This window comes from Nomascus leucogenys, chromosome 5 (assembly GCF_006542625.1).
Source record: "Nomascus leucogenys isolate Asia chromosome 5, Asia_NLE_v1, whole genome shotgun sequence".
Classification (NCBI taxonomy): Eukaryota; Metazoa; Chordata; class Mammalia; order Primates; family Hylobatidae; genus Nomascus; species Nomascus leucogenys.
Window position 1 is genome coordinate 407,766 of NC_044385.1, and position 14,531 is coordinate 422,296.

Genomic DNA, 14,531 nt, shown 5'->3' on the forward strand with positions numbered 1-14,531 from the left:
TAATTCTGTGAAAAATAAAGTCTGTAGTTTTTTATGAATAACGTTAAATCTGTAGATTTCTTTGGGCCACTTTAATGAGATTAATTCTTCCAACCAGTGAGCATGGAATGTTTATCTGTTTGTTTGAGTCCTATTTACTTTCCTTCAGCAGTGTTTTGTGGTTCTCCTAGTAGAGATCTTTCACCTCTGTGGCTAACTGTATTCGTAGATATTTTATTTTTGTGGCTGTTGTAAATGGAATTGAGTTCTTGATTTGGCTCTCAGCTTGAATGTTATCGGTGTTTAGAAACGTTACTGAATTTTGCACATTAATTTTGTATCCTAAGTCTTTACTTAAGTTGTTTCTCAGTTCCAGGAATCTTTTGGCAAAGTCTTTTGGTTTTTTGGGGGTATTGAATCATATTATCAGCAAATAGACACAGTTTGCCTCTTCTTTTCCTTATTTAGATGCTTTTTATTTCTTCTTGCTGTGCGACTGCTATGCTATAAACCATTAGATGGCACTTATGGGTAAGAGCTGACTGCAGCCAATGTGGCACCCCATGCCCTAGAACTCATCCCGAGGAACCCACCTATGTCCATCCTTGCTAATTAGTTTTCATCACTCTTCCCACAGAGCCTACATGTGACCTCAGAAGAATCCTCAGCACAGCAATCCAAAAACCCAGCAGTGATCTCTGTAACTAGCATGTACCAAAAACTCATCAGTTTGACAAAACTACCTTGAATTCTTCTCCTGCATTAATAATTCTCCACATTTCATTTGAGCATCATTGTGAACGCCTGATGCTTGTCAGGCTGAATATCTCTGGATAGGTACTAGAAGGCGCCAGACTCCTGTTGCTCTATGGTCCCCAATCATTCCATCTACAGTCCTTCCCATGCACAGTCCTGCATTTTTTAATGTAAAACCATTGACTTCTTGAGAAAATCAATTCATATCAAAAATCACTCTATGTGCTACACAATACCTACATATTTCTAAAGTCTAGTAATAAAATGACATATATTTATGACATTATGAATTTCAGAATAGTGACAAAAACCTTTAGAAATGTTGCTCACGTTCTTCCTCAAGTTTCCAAAAGGGTTGTGCATGACTTGATTGTTGCCGTGTTAATTTTGTTCTGAGGGAATCAACAACCATATCTAGAAGAGTAGCCCCTATTCACTTAAGTAGAACCTCAGGCTAAGGCAACAGAGTCATCCAAATGGTAGATTGAGTTACTGGGAGAGCTAAAAGACAAATCAATCTCTCTTCTAGCCATTACTAATTCTTCTTTGAGCACAAATCATGCATTTTGCTAGCTGGTTTCAACCAGCAGAAGCACAAGTTTCTAAGAGGTTTCCTGCAGAGTCAGGCTGAGTTTTGAACTGATTTTCCTGCAGGGGTGGCCAAATGGCCCACAAGCGGCTTCACATTCCATCAAAGGCTGAATATCTGAACTCGAGATGAAATTCCCAATGATGGGTCATGAATAATCTAATTCTTTTAAAAAAATTCACTCACTCTAAAAAGGTCTTCTCCTGCAGCAGCATCCCTCTTTTAATAGGTTTTGTTTTTCTGGTGTAAGGTAATATAGACATTTTCCCCCCTCTTCCATATACAGATAATGCATTTCCAGTATTTTCTTATATATGCAGAACGGGGAAGGAATGCTAACTTGGAATGAGGGGCTCCTACCATATGCCCCAAGCATAAAACTAATTAATATTTGGCCCAGGTTCTTCTAACTTTCAAGGAAATATTAGCCTCACTGGTCCCGTGTCTTCAAAACAACATATAACCAAACTCCCAAAACAAGACCAATTAGATTAACAAACTTTTATCATTTCATCCCCAACCCCCATCCTAACTTCTACAAACACCACAATTCTTTGATGAGAACTCCTAATGATTTATTGACTGAAATCCAGTCAAGAAATATAGTATCAGAGAGTTATATAATTGTTAGAAAACTGTTTTAAAATGAAATTTTATATTTTAGAACAATGAGGTTTACCAAAAAATTGAACTGATAGTTCAGAGTTTTTATATATCCCTTCTCTTTTCCCTATTGTTAACATCTGGCATTAGTGTAGTACATTTGTTACAATAGATGAATCAATGTTATTATGAACTATTATTAATAGTTCATATTTTACATAATGATGAGTCTTTCTGTTCCAGAGTTGTATGTTTTTTTCCCACAAATGCATAGTACCATGTAACCTAATATTATGTAACATTAATTACTGTGTCATATAGTTTCGCTGCTCTGAAAGTCCTCTGTGCTCTGTCTATCCGTCCATCCCTCCCCCTGACCCCTTGCAACACTTATCTTTTTCCTGTCTCCACGGTTTTGTTTTTCCCAGGATGTCATGCAGCTGGAATCACACAGTATGTAGCCTTTTCAGATTGGCTTCTTTCCCTTCACAGTATGCATTTAAGTTTCCTCCACGTCTTCCAATGGCTTGATGAACCATTTATTTTTAACACTAAATAATATTCCACTGTATGGATGTGCCACACTCTATCCATTTAACTTCTGAAGGACATTCTGATTAAGTCTATGTTTTGGAGTGTATGAAAAATCTACTATGAACGTAAGTTTCCAAATCAGCAGAGTTAATACCAAGAAACACAATTGCCAGATAATATGATAAGATTATGTTCAATATTGTAAGAAACTGTCAAACTGTATTCCAAGGTGGCTATACAAGAGAGTGTGCTTTTGTGTGTAATGGGTGGATAGAAATGAAAGAAACTGTAAAAACCGAATATAAAAGTCAATCATCTTTTCAAAGAATAGCTGAAATAATGACTAGCATTTATAAGGTTTTATTGCATTCATGATTTTTCTTGATTTTAAAATCTTACAAGAAAAAATGTATGTATGTATTAAGTCAAATTTTATAAAAAAGAGAGTTGGTCCTCAGAAGCATTGTATGATTGACAGAAATTCACATGGTGTTTATGTGGAGCTGAAACTGATGACCAGTTCTTATGGGCCAGCCCCCTCCTTCTCTTCTGATTTGCTGTGTTTTTTGTACCTCAACATCTTCTTGGTTGGAAATGCTCCCTCATATTATCTGGCACATACTGTTGTCCAAGGCAGTCTGACAAGGTTGAGGAGGTGTTGAGCCTCCAGCTAAAGCACCTCGGAAAAGCTGTTCCTGGATTTCAACTGAAAACCCTGCTCAGTTAGGCAAGACCAGGTCTATCTTCTTGATGAAGTCCTCAGCCCCACGCCAAGCTGAGCTGTTCTACTTGGCTAAATATTTTGTCAAATACCCAGCAGCTTTTTTCAGTACAAAAGGAGGTGTTGCTATGTTTCATTCACCCGCCATCTCCAGTGCCTGCAGAACATCACTGAACCCAGCTTGGATTTTGTTCAACCAACGACAGTACAAAGCCTGGCACAGCAGCTTGTAGACGTGGCCTGAGGGGTTTGGGCTATGGTCCTGGTTTTTACTACTGTGTCTACAATTTAGAACAAACATTTTTTCTCCAGTTCTTAGCCGCTTAGAAAGAAATCATACTAAGTGTACAGAACACCCTTGACGTAGCCAACTCCATCTTAGAAAAAGACTTTTTTATATTTCATAGAGCACTTTTCCAACAAGGATAAGATGTGTTGCCTACTAAACAAATTAAAAAATAAAAGACTGTATCCAACCAGATAAGACCCAAACAAGCACACTCTTCCATGATCAGTTCTCATAGGAGGACTCTGTAACCGTAGAAGAGCAGGCCTTCAGCAGCTCGAAATAGCCGTGTTAACTGACACCATCTTGCAGTCACTGATGATGAAAACTTGGCCTCTGCTGCTGAAGTCTCTGCCACCTCAGAGACTCTTTCTTGCAAGACCGACGGACCACCCGGCCTGGACCAGGACCGCTTTTCTCTTCTTCTCTCCCCCTGGACTGGTTTGTGATCCTTTCTCCTATCCCTTTTCCTTGTTGTGTTAAATGTTAGTTTGTTTGTTGTGAAATGTTAAACCTGTAACATTTACATATTGATTAAGTATACTATTATGTATGGTTTGCAATATTGATTGACTTGTGGAGTGGCTTGGGTCTGTGTGCCCGCAGCTCTGACTACCAAGTGAATGAAAAGTACTAAGGGGAGTTGCCTCCTTGGGAACCAACTCCATGTAGCTCATAGTGGCTTTTGTGATTCAAACAGCATCAATAAAATCCTGACATTGTGGAAAGACACAAGCATTTGTGGTCCTGGTTATTTCTCACCTTGCACCACTCATGACACTAAGTCATTTACAAGGGGTTTCCAGTTCTAATTTTCAGATGAAAAGCTGGGTATTTCCTTCCCACTTTGCAATGCTATCCAATGCAAAAGCCAGTGCTATAGAGAAGGAAAAATATGATGCTGTCTACTACTTTTTTAAAAAAGCTGGTAGAAATAGCTCCAACAACACTAACATCTACACAGGGATCCCAAAAGCCTAAAAATGCTAGTGAATTGGAGAAGAAGCTGAAAAGTGATTACAGAAACTGCTAGTTAATAGGGCATTTCTTTCTCAACTACCTTTTGCTGTGTCTTCCAATGTAACAGTTAGTTACCATATTAAAAAAATAACATTACAGACTCCCTCCCCCATAAAGGTTTAGTCTTGGCATTTCTACAAAACACATGATTCATTTTTTTAGCTCCAAGTGTAGATAAAGGAGGAGTGTTTTCAGTGGTTACTCAAAGAAGATATATTTGGATTTTCTAAATCTTGGTGTAAGTCTATGTAGATTTTTCTTTACAGTTTTATGACAGTTTAGTCTCTTTCATATGTCTTTCAAACCTTGGCATCCCTAAACCTTTGATAAGCCAATTGATGGATTGTTTAAACAATACAGTCAAAATCACCAGTTCTTATGGAGCCACTGAAGATGGGGAGAATATGTAATATTAACTCAACATTTCAGGGCATTCATATACATGAACTGCAATCAGAGAAGTGATATGAGAGAAGACTTGGAATCAGTAGAAACAAAAGAAGAATAAACACAAGTGATGTTTCTAGAACTCTGGCATTATTTGTGACTGTTACAGCAACTTCACATTTTTGATGGGAGTACTGTTGATACACCATTTAGCACAGCTGGTGTTGGCAGTTCCTGTCAGCATTATCCATGGTATCCATGATACAACCCCATAAATGCCCGAACAGGATGTGGAGGTTTTAGACTATCAGAATTCTTTCCTCATCACACCACATGTCCCTTAACATCTTGCCATAACTCTCTTCAAGGCACCCATCACATCCCTGTTCCTAAGACTGTAGATGAGAGGGTTTAATAAGGGTGTGAGGATGGTATAAAAGGCAGAGAAGACCTTATCTTTGATTGGGGTGTGGTAAGATTGGGGAAGCATATATGTATACAAGGCAGCCCCATAGAACAATGTCACCACAATCATGTGTGAAGAGCAGGTGGCAAAGGCCTTCTTCCTCCCTTCAGCCGATGTCATCTGATGCACTGTGATGAGAATCCTGGTGTAGGATGCAGTCACCACCGAGAAGGGGATCAGCAGCATTGCAACGCAGCACACGTACATCACTGTTTCATAGGTGGTTTTGTCCCCACAGGCCAGCCTCAGCATGGTGGGTGCCTCACAGAAAAAGTGATTGATTTGGTGAGAGGCACAGAACGGGAGACTCATGGTAATGGGGGTGAGGAGAAAACTGTCCAAAGCTCCACCGAACCAAGAGCTGGCCAGGATCAACCAGCAGACCCGCCAGCTGATGAGGACAGGATAGTGCAGTGGGTTGCAGATGGCCACGTAGCGGTCATAGGCCATGAGCCCCAGCAGGAAGAATTCAGCCCCCATAAAGCCCATGTAGAGAAAGCACTGAGTGGTGCAGGCGATGAAAGAGATGGTCCCCTCGCCCATGAGATAATCTACCAGCATCTTGGGCACAATGGTGGAGATGTAGAATGTGTCAATGAGGGAGAGGTGGCTGAGGAGGAAGTACATGGGGGTGTGGAGATGAGGGTCTATGTTAATCAGGAAGATCATGACCCCATTAGCTATCATGGCCATGAAGAAGACGACACAAATGACACCGAAAAAGAATCCTGAGGCTTTATCGTGAGAGAAGAGCCCCATGAGGGTAAAGCCTCCAGACAAGGTTTCGTTGTTTTCATTCATGGTACTGAGTGTGACCCGGAGGCATAAGAAGAGAAGCAGGGTCAATGAAAATGACAAAAGATAAATCACTTAAACATGTCTGTGTAAACATTATTAGATTAAAATTTTTTATGTAGCTAATATAAAACTTTTTTTGGTGTGGTAGATTTGTGGCTTCCTTTTTCTTGGCTATTTCTTTTTGATGAAGAATAATTTCAACATTAGGACCCCATGGGACGAAGATGAATGAATGTTTGGCAACTGATACTTGGCTTAAGGGAGTTTCATTATGATTGAAGAAAATCTGAGCCCTAGAGAGGATCCTTCATTTGGAGTTGGCTCCATTCACTTAAAATGTGGATACGACTGAAAGACTATTGATCCAATCAATTCAAACAACCCAACAAAATGATTCAGTAGGCCACTGGATCAAATTGGGAATTTCTGTGATAATTTTAAAACCTATTAGTCTCATCCAGAAATAACCATAAATTGTAGACACAGCTGAAAACTATGTTGAACTGTAATAAATATGATTCCATTATCTACCTGATCGTTGGCCATTCTTATATGTTCCCTCGCCATCTGTCAATTTCTCATTCATTTGCACACCAAATCTTTATTTATGGAGAGAGTACTGTGCAGTGTTCTAAGCTCTGGGGATACTGTAGTAAATAAAACGAATATGAATCATGTGACTTACATTCTAGTTATGAAATAAGCACAGTAAATCAAAAGTGGGAACCATGGTTCCAGGTAATGCAAATAAGTGCTTTGCAGAAAACTTCAACACAGACAATGAAAGATAAAAGAAAATTCATGTGAAGATTTAGGGCTAGGGTGTTCCGACAAAATAAATAGCAAATGTGACATCCCTAAAGTAAAAAGGAGTTTGGGATAGTCAGGAAACAAAAGTCAGTTCAGGAGGAGAATTGCAAGTGATGAAGACAGTGAGATATTAGTGATCAGTTCTTCAAGGTAGGCAGGCCGGGGTAAAGAGGACAGAATAATTTTCTAAGTATTATCAGTAGAATTGAGTGGCAGTTCGTAACATATAGCAGTTTAACTTTAACATGTTCATTATGATCTTTTTGTTTTTTTCTTTTTATCTCTTTGGTACATTTGAGCCATTTTTTGCTTTTGCTTAGTGTTGTATTTTTGTGAGTCTTGAAGGCTTAGACTGGGATAGACCAGGTTGTGCTTTCTGTCCTAATATCCTCCTCATTTCACTCAAAACCTTCTGATTTGGTTGGTCAGTCATAAGCCTTGGAGATGGTGACTGAATGAAATGCATAAAAGATCTTGTAGGCCAGAGGCAGGAAACCATACACAATCTTAGATAGCTATGGGTGGTGCATTCACATCTTGAATACACGATGAATACAAGAATATCTTTTAAAAGTTTCCTCATCAGGTTTGACACTCTTTAAAATCCAACTTGATTTTTGAATTCTTGAACACTTCTGTGTGCACTCAGGTGTTACACCAGACAGAGAGGCAGGTGATGCAGCAGTAAGCGCACAGAGGTGGCAGCCAGCTTCTAGAACACCGTTTTGGATTAGGGGGTTGCTGGATTCTGAAATACTCGCACTGAGAATGCTTGTTTGGGGTCCTGGCTTCATCATTTGCAATGTGCCCTAATGCACGTTACTTAAAATCTTAGAGCCCGTTTCCTGATCTATAATTAGGATATCACAGGAAACTTCAGGGATGTTGAGATGATCAAACATCATGTAACATATGCAAAGGACCACAGCTGAGTACATTCAAATGCTAATCTATGATAAGCTGTTGCGCTTGTGAGATAATGCTGATACTGAGGACACATAATTTCTTGCCGAAGGCAATATTGCATTTCTTAGCTACTGTGTGTATACCACAGGCACAAACAATAGAGGACACACTCTATAAAACACGTGTCGCCTGTTGAACACTAGGGGACACACTCTAAAATTGCGTGTCACCTGTTGAACACTAGGGGACACACTCTAAAATTACGTGTCACCTGTTGAACACTAGGCAGGGTTGCAGGCTTCGCACTGTCTTCTGAATTATTTAAAATGATAAAATCTCAGAACATTCTTCCTGATCATGCAAATAATTGCCATTAGAGGAATCTTTTAGCAAAAGATACAGACTTGTAAAAGACTAGTTTCTGGGAAAACTCATTCCAGGAAGAAGACTGTCATTTCCTAAGTTCACTCTCAGATTAAACAATGAGGATCAAGATGTTAGGTAATAGCATCACACGAACAACAAGGGCCTCAAAAATAATTTGCAAGTGTCTACACATTCTCCAGGGAGGCCTGTTTCAAACTTCTCAGTATGTGCTCACAAAACCACAGAAATGACTCAACTTTTTATCTACACTGAAAATTAAAAATCTTAAGTAATAGGAAAAGATGAACCCTAGTGACTCCTCAGTAGAGAAAAGCCTCTTCAGTTACGGCCAGCATATGTACAAGGTCTCACAGGGCGTGAACCACTCAGAAAAAGGATTGGCTGTGCGTCTCTGTGCCAGATTTTCTCTGCAGCAGGGCCTGCTTTTCTGCTTTCCCCATTCTTACCCTCTCCTAGCCAAGAAATTGTGGAGAAAAAGGGTAGAGTTTGCAAGTGGACCAACAAAGGAGGTTCTTGAAGGAGTGTTCTCAGCACAGTGAACAGGAGACTTCATTGACTTCATTTAGGAAAGTGAGAAATACACAGACACAAGGAAAAATGCTAGCTAATGAGAAATCGAAATTTTTCCTTCCTAAGTTTTTCCTTCTCTTTCAACAAAAATTCAAACATAACTGCACAGTTTTGCTTACCAGTTTAGAAGAGGCTGAGTGGATCAGGTGGTGAGGGGAAAAAGAGGCTGAAGATTTATTCTGTCCACTATCCATCCAAAATGCAGATCCTCAATCTAATGGGTAGCATTTAATCTAATGAGCTCCTCGTGATGACCTGATGAATTAGGAGGAGCTTCCTGCAATGTCAGTGGGAGCAGACACAGACGATAACATTAGGGAACACTTCAGGAGAAGATGAGCACACTCAGGCTAGTGCAGTGCTTTACCCATGACAATTAAAAACACTTCCAGGATGAGAAGTTACAAGAAAGACTGCAAAGAAGAGCTCTGAAGACATAAAATTGTGTTAGGGCTGTGGAGGATAAAACTTGAGTAGTTCTCCGGGGATGCAGAAAGGCAGATATTAAATGATAAGAAAGATAGACATGGGCCAGGCGCGGTGGCTCACGCCTGTAATCCCAGCACTTTGGGAGGCCGAAGTGGGCGGATCACTTGAGGTCAGGAGTTCAAGACCAGCCTGGCCAACATGGTGAAACCCTGTCTCTACAAAAATTAGCCGGGCATGATGGCGGGTGCCTGTAGTCCCAGCTACTCGGGAGGCTGAGGTGGGAGGATGGCTTGAACCAGGGAGGCAGGGGTTGCAGTGAGCTGAGATCGCTCCATTGAACTCCAGCCTGGGCAACAGAGCAAGACTCCATCTAAAAAAAAAAAAAAGAAAAAAAAAGGTAGACATGGAGTATTGGAACTACAAAAGCAAAATATAAATAATCAATGTTTTAAAAAGAGTGATTTCACAAATAAGAGAGAATTATTAATAAAAATTGAAAAGGAAAACTTGGGAAAGGAACAAAAAGACTCTGTATATGGATGTTTCATTTCATAGATAAATACACCTGTGTGTCTGGGAAAGTTATTTGAAGTAAAGGCATCTGGCAGCATCTAATAAGAACATAGTAGCAAACAAAACACAAGAAAAGGAAAACACAGTCACCTACACAGGCTAAAATTCACACTGACCACAGGTGTCTTCCTGATAAATTCCAAATAAAAGTGAAAAAATGTCTAAACTGAAGATATACAATGTTGCAGTAAAAAGAGAGAGCTCTGGAGCCAGAATTTCCTTGGGTTTGATCCTTTCTCCACCACCAAATTGTGTGACTACAGGCACTTAAATTATTTTTATATCCATTTCCCCCATTTGCTCTGTAATAATAGAAAGGGCACAAGTTTCAAAGTTTACATCATTCACACACGTCAGTTTCTTAGACTAGCGTCTAGAATGTGCTATCTGTTCAGTAAAACTTATTATCGATATCATTAGATACATTTTAGTTGAGAGTAATGTGTGGCTCAAACAGGAAGATATTCTGAGATAAATTAGGGGGAATAAACAGTAAGATACAGCTGAATATTTGTGTAGATGAAACAAAATTAAGAAAAGGGAAGAAACTGTAATATTACTAATAGTAAATGTTGAATTCAGGTTAAATATATATATATTTAAAAAATAATGTAAATATGTTTGCCTCATTGCGTAGAACTCAAAAGATTCTTATCAACAAAGATATATGTATGTAGAAATAGGTACATATATATCTATGACATCTAATATGTAGACACAGATAGATATACCTATCTCTGTCTATACAGAAAACAGGGTCTGAAAATGGAATGCTAATAATATACACGCAAAACAAATTCTATTTAAATAGAATGTAAAATTAAGAAGTACCAGATAGCAGCTTTCATTCATTCATGTATTTATTCATTCAACTATTTATTGTGATCCAGCTATTCACTAGACATTTTTCTAGGAGTAGAAGATACCATTAACAATATTCCCTCTTTCTTGGAACATACAGGGCAAAGGACTGATGATAAATAAAAACATATACAATTATGAAGAATCTAACATTTTTTCTCAGTAAATGAGCCAGAAAAAAATATATTTTTGCCTATGACTCCAACACAGAGGCAACTATAAGAATAAGAACAATTTTGAAAAAGATTAACAAAATCAGTTACTAGTATTAAAATGAGTTAAAAGAATGTTTGTATGTGTGTACATGTGTGTTTGGGTATGTATTAAAATGGTTTAAAATAATGAAAGAAAAAAGGTATAACAGCACAGGAAATTAAAACGAAGCATACGATGAAATGAGATAGAAAACAACTATGTTAGTCATGGCTACAACGTCATTCAGAGTAAACATCCCCTTTTAAAGTGTAGATTTACTCTTCAAAGAAAACAAAAAAAATGTACAAAATGGAAAAGAGAACTAAAAGATGCAAAAAGGAATGGCATAAGTATATGTAAACTATAATATAAGGTGAAATTATAAATGGAACAAAGGGAACAATTCTATCATTTGGATTTTAAATGGAAATGCATTATGTGCTTAATATATTCAGTTAGCTTCCATAGGACAATCTCTCTTTTTTTTTTTACTAAAGTATATTAGAATTCTAAAATAATAATAATAGGTTCACAACTAAATCAGAGAATTTGAAATACTTTAACGTACGCCCAAAACACTACTTAGGCCAAAGGAACTTCAAACTTTCATTAAATTAAATATATTATGTATGGAAGCCTATAGGATATAGCTAAAGATGTATCCAGACAAAATTTTATAACCTCTAATAATGTAATTCTTATAGAAATTTTATAACCTCTAATAATGTAATTCTTATAGAAAAAATATGTGATGTTAACAAAGATTCAACTCAATACGTTAGAAAAATATCCACAAAATACATTTAAATAAGAGAAAGAGCATATAAAAGACTTAAATAGATATTAATGGATTTTAAAATAAGCAGACTGAACATTTAAAGTTGATTCTTTAAAACTGAAACAAAATAGACCTATTTCTGGCCATGCTAATGACACTTGAAGGCAGAAAGGATGACACAAAACATCATTAAAAGTAAGAAAAATGATCCAACTACAGATATGTGAAGAGTGATAAAATGTTTATAGTATGGGAAGTTATTTTAACATTATATTAATACAGTTTGAAATTTTAATGAAGAAGACTATTTTAAAGTATAGTTTTGTATGAGTGTGTGCATACACATAATATGCATATATAGTTATAAGTAGATATAATGCATATACACACCTATAGTCAAAATTCTTAATATGCATATATAATTATAAGTAGATATAATGCATACACACATAGAGTCAAAATTCTTAATATGCATATATAGTTATAAGTAGATATAATGCATACACACACATATAGTCAAAATTCTAAGAAAATACCAAAGAAGATCTCTAAATTTGGAACAATTTGAAAGTTTTAATGGAATTCTATTTTCCCAAAATTCCTAGTTCAGAAAGCATCCCATAAAAATCTTCTAAGGACAGAAAATTCTCATAATTATGAACCAAGTTCACATATATAAATATTTCCCAAATGAATATTATTAAACTCAGAAGTAGATTAATAACAACACATCTTCAAACCTGTTCACATAAACTCCCTCTTTTCCCATTCTAACACCCCTCAAAGATTCTTGGTTGTTTGTGAGCTAAAGATCAAATTTTGATTGTGGTTTTTATGTCCCCGAGTGACCTGGATACTCAGCTCTCTACTCTGCAGCACTCTGTCAATTCCTGGCCCCTCTCTCCCAGAAAATAGCCTGACTCAGGAGCTCTCTCCGCCTAGAGCACAGTTCTCTCTTCATCTGGTTACTGTAGCCCCAGGTCTCAGGTCACTTATACTTCCTGCAGGAATCCCCTCTGGTTTTAATAACAAGGTCAAATGCCCCAGCATATATGAACAAGTAGTTACTCATAATATCAACAACATATCAACAAAATATTTCTTTTTCTTTTCCTTTTTGAGACAGGATCTTGCTCTGTTCCTCAGGCCGGAGCACAGTGGCATGATCACAGCTCATCGTAGCCTCAACCTTCTGGGCTAAAGCAATTCTCCTACCTCAGCCTCCTGCGTAGCTGGGACTACAGGCACAGACCACCATATCCAGCTTATGTTTTTGTATTTTTTGTAGAGACAGGGTCTTGCCATGTTGTCCAGGCTGGTCTTGAACTTCTGGCCTGAAGAAATCTTCCTGCCTTGGTCTCCCAAAGTGTTGGGATTACAGACATGAGCTACCGCACCCAGACACAATAAAATATTTCTACATAATAACAACCAAAATGGTAAAATAACTGGTAAGATGCTAAACTTTTGGAGAACATTTATAAAACTAAATCAGTATCAATTTAAAAAGCAATAGAAAATTATTCTAGAGGAATTTGTCAAAGTGATTATAAATTTGATCTGAAAGGACGAGCACGTATTAATTGTCCAGCGGAAAACAATGCTAAAAATTGACTTTGACCTCTGTAGGACCAATGTGAAATGTAAAGGATGAGTAACTGAACAGAAGGCTCAACAACTAAACGGAAGAGTATCTGGAAATAAACACTGCTGTCTCCCTCCAAAATACAAAAATCCCACATACGTGCAAATGTTTCACACAAGTAAGATGAGAATTCGGATAACTGGGAAAGGTAGAGTTTATATATATGAAAAAAACAAAATTGCAACTTAGAGGTAAAGAGTAAGACTTTAAAATGCACACTCCAGATCAAGTGGCTCAAAAACTTAAGTACAAGAAATAAATACATTTCTTTATGAAAACTTTTTTATGATGTTTGAGTCTCTTTAATGAAGAGGTATGTTGTTTGTATTCTGAAAAGATGCTAAAGTAATGGCGATAAATTAGGATTTTCATTGTGAAGAAGCGGGGAATATCACACACTGCTAGTGTAAGTACAAATTGAAACCATTTTCAAGTGTCTGGCACTTAGCAAACTTAAAAAAATCCATGTTTTAGCCATTTTCATCAGTTTATTCTGAGGAAATAAATAGTATGAAGTAGGAGGAATATGTGAAGACATTAAATAAATTATTGCCATTGATGGTGAAAATCAACTAGAAACAGTCTTAGTGGTCAGCATTAATGGGTTGACTAAATCAAACATTGGTCAATTTACATTACACTCATTGATAATGGTGTAGCTTAGTTGTCTTCATGTCAAGATATACATAATATATCTTTAAGTAGGAAACATAGCACTGCCTAGTTACAAACATATATGTGCATAGATAAATTATAATCACGTGTAGTCGGCCTGGAAAGTTTTGGGTTGGGATGGGAAGAAAATGAGCCCAAAGGCAGAAATGAAGCTCAAGGAAGAGCAATCAGGAGATTTTGCTGAATTAAATGGAGATTGAGGAATCAGGAATACACTTTACCAGAGCATCCTAGAACCTGATGATTTATTTTACTCATCACATACTATGAACTTTGTATTTCATGCCTTTCCAAATAACACGGACCACACTCGGATGGTTACCAGAGTTTAATGAAGACAGCTTGAGTCTTTCTGTGACCCACTCTGACAGGTGCGAGCCCCATGCTGCCCTGTCCCTCATGACACCTCTTCAACTTGTTTCTACAACTCTCTTTGTTGTTTTTATTTGCTGCATGCTTCTGCCTCCTCAAATATAATATGAGCTCTTTGAGGGTAGAGTCATCCTCTAAATAGTCATTATATCCACAGCCATTAGCACAACCTTGTATATATTAGGTGGTCT

General features: G+C 37.5%; 1 protein-coding gene across 1 annotated transcript; it reads right to left on the reverse strand.

Moving 5' to 3' along the window:
- Positions 1 to 5,215: 5,215 nt before the first annotated feature.
- On the reverse strand, positions 5,216 to 6,142 carry LOC100602413 (olfactory receptor 2T6). Its single transcript, XM_003267244.2, has one exon. The coding sequence runs from the start codon at positions 6,140 to 6,142 to the stop codon at positions 5,216 to 5,218; it is 927 nt and encodes a 308-aa protein (XP_003267292.2).
- Positions 6,143 to 14,531: the final 8,389 nt, after the last annotated feature.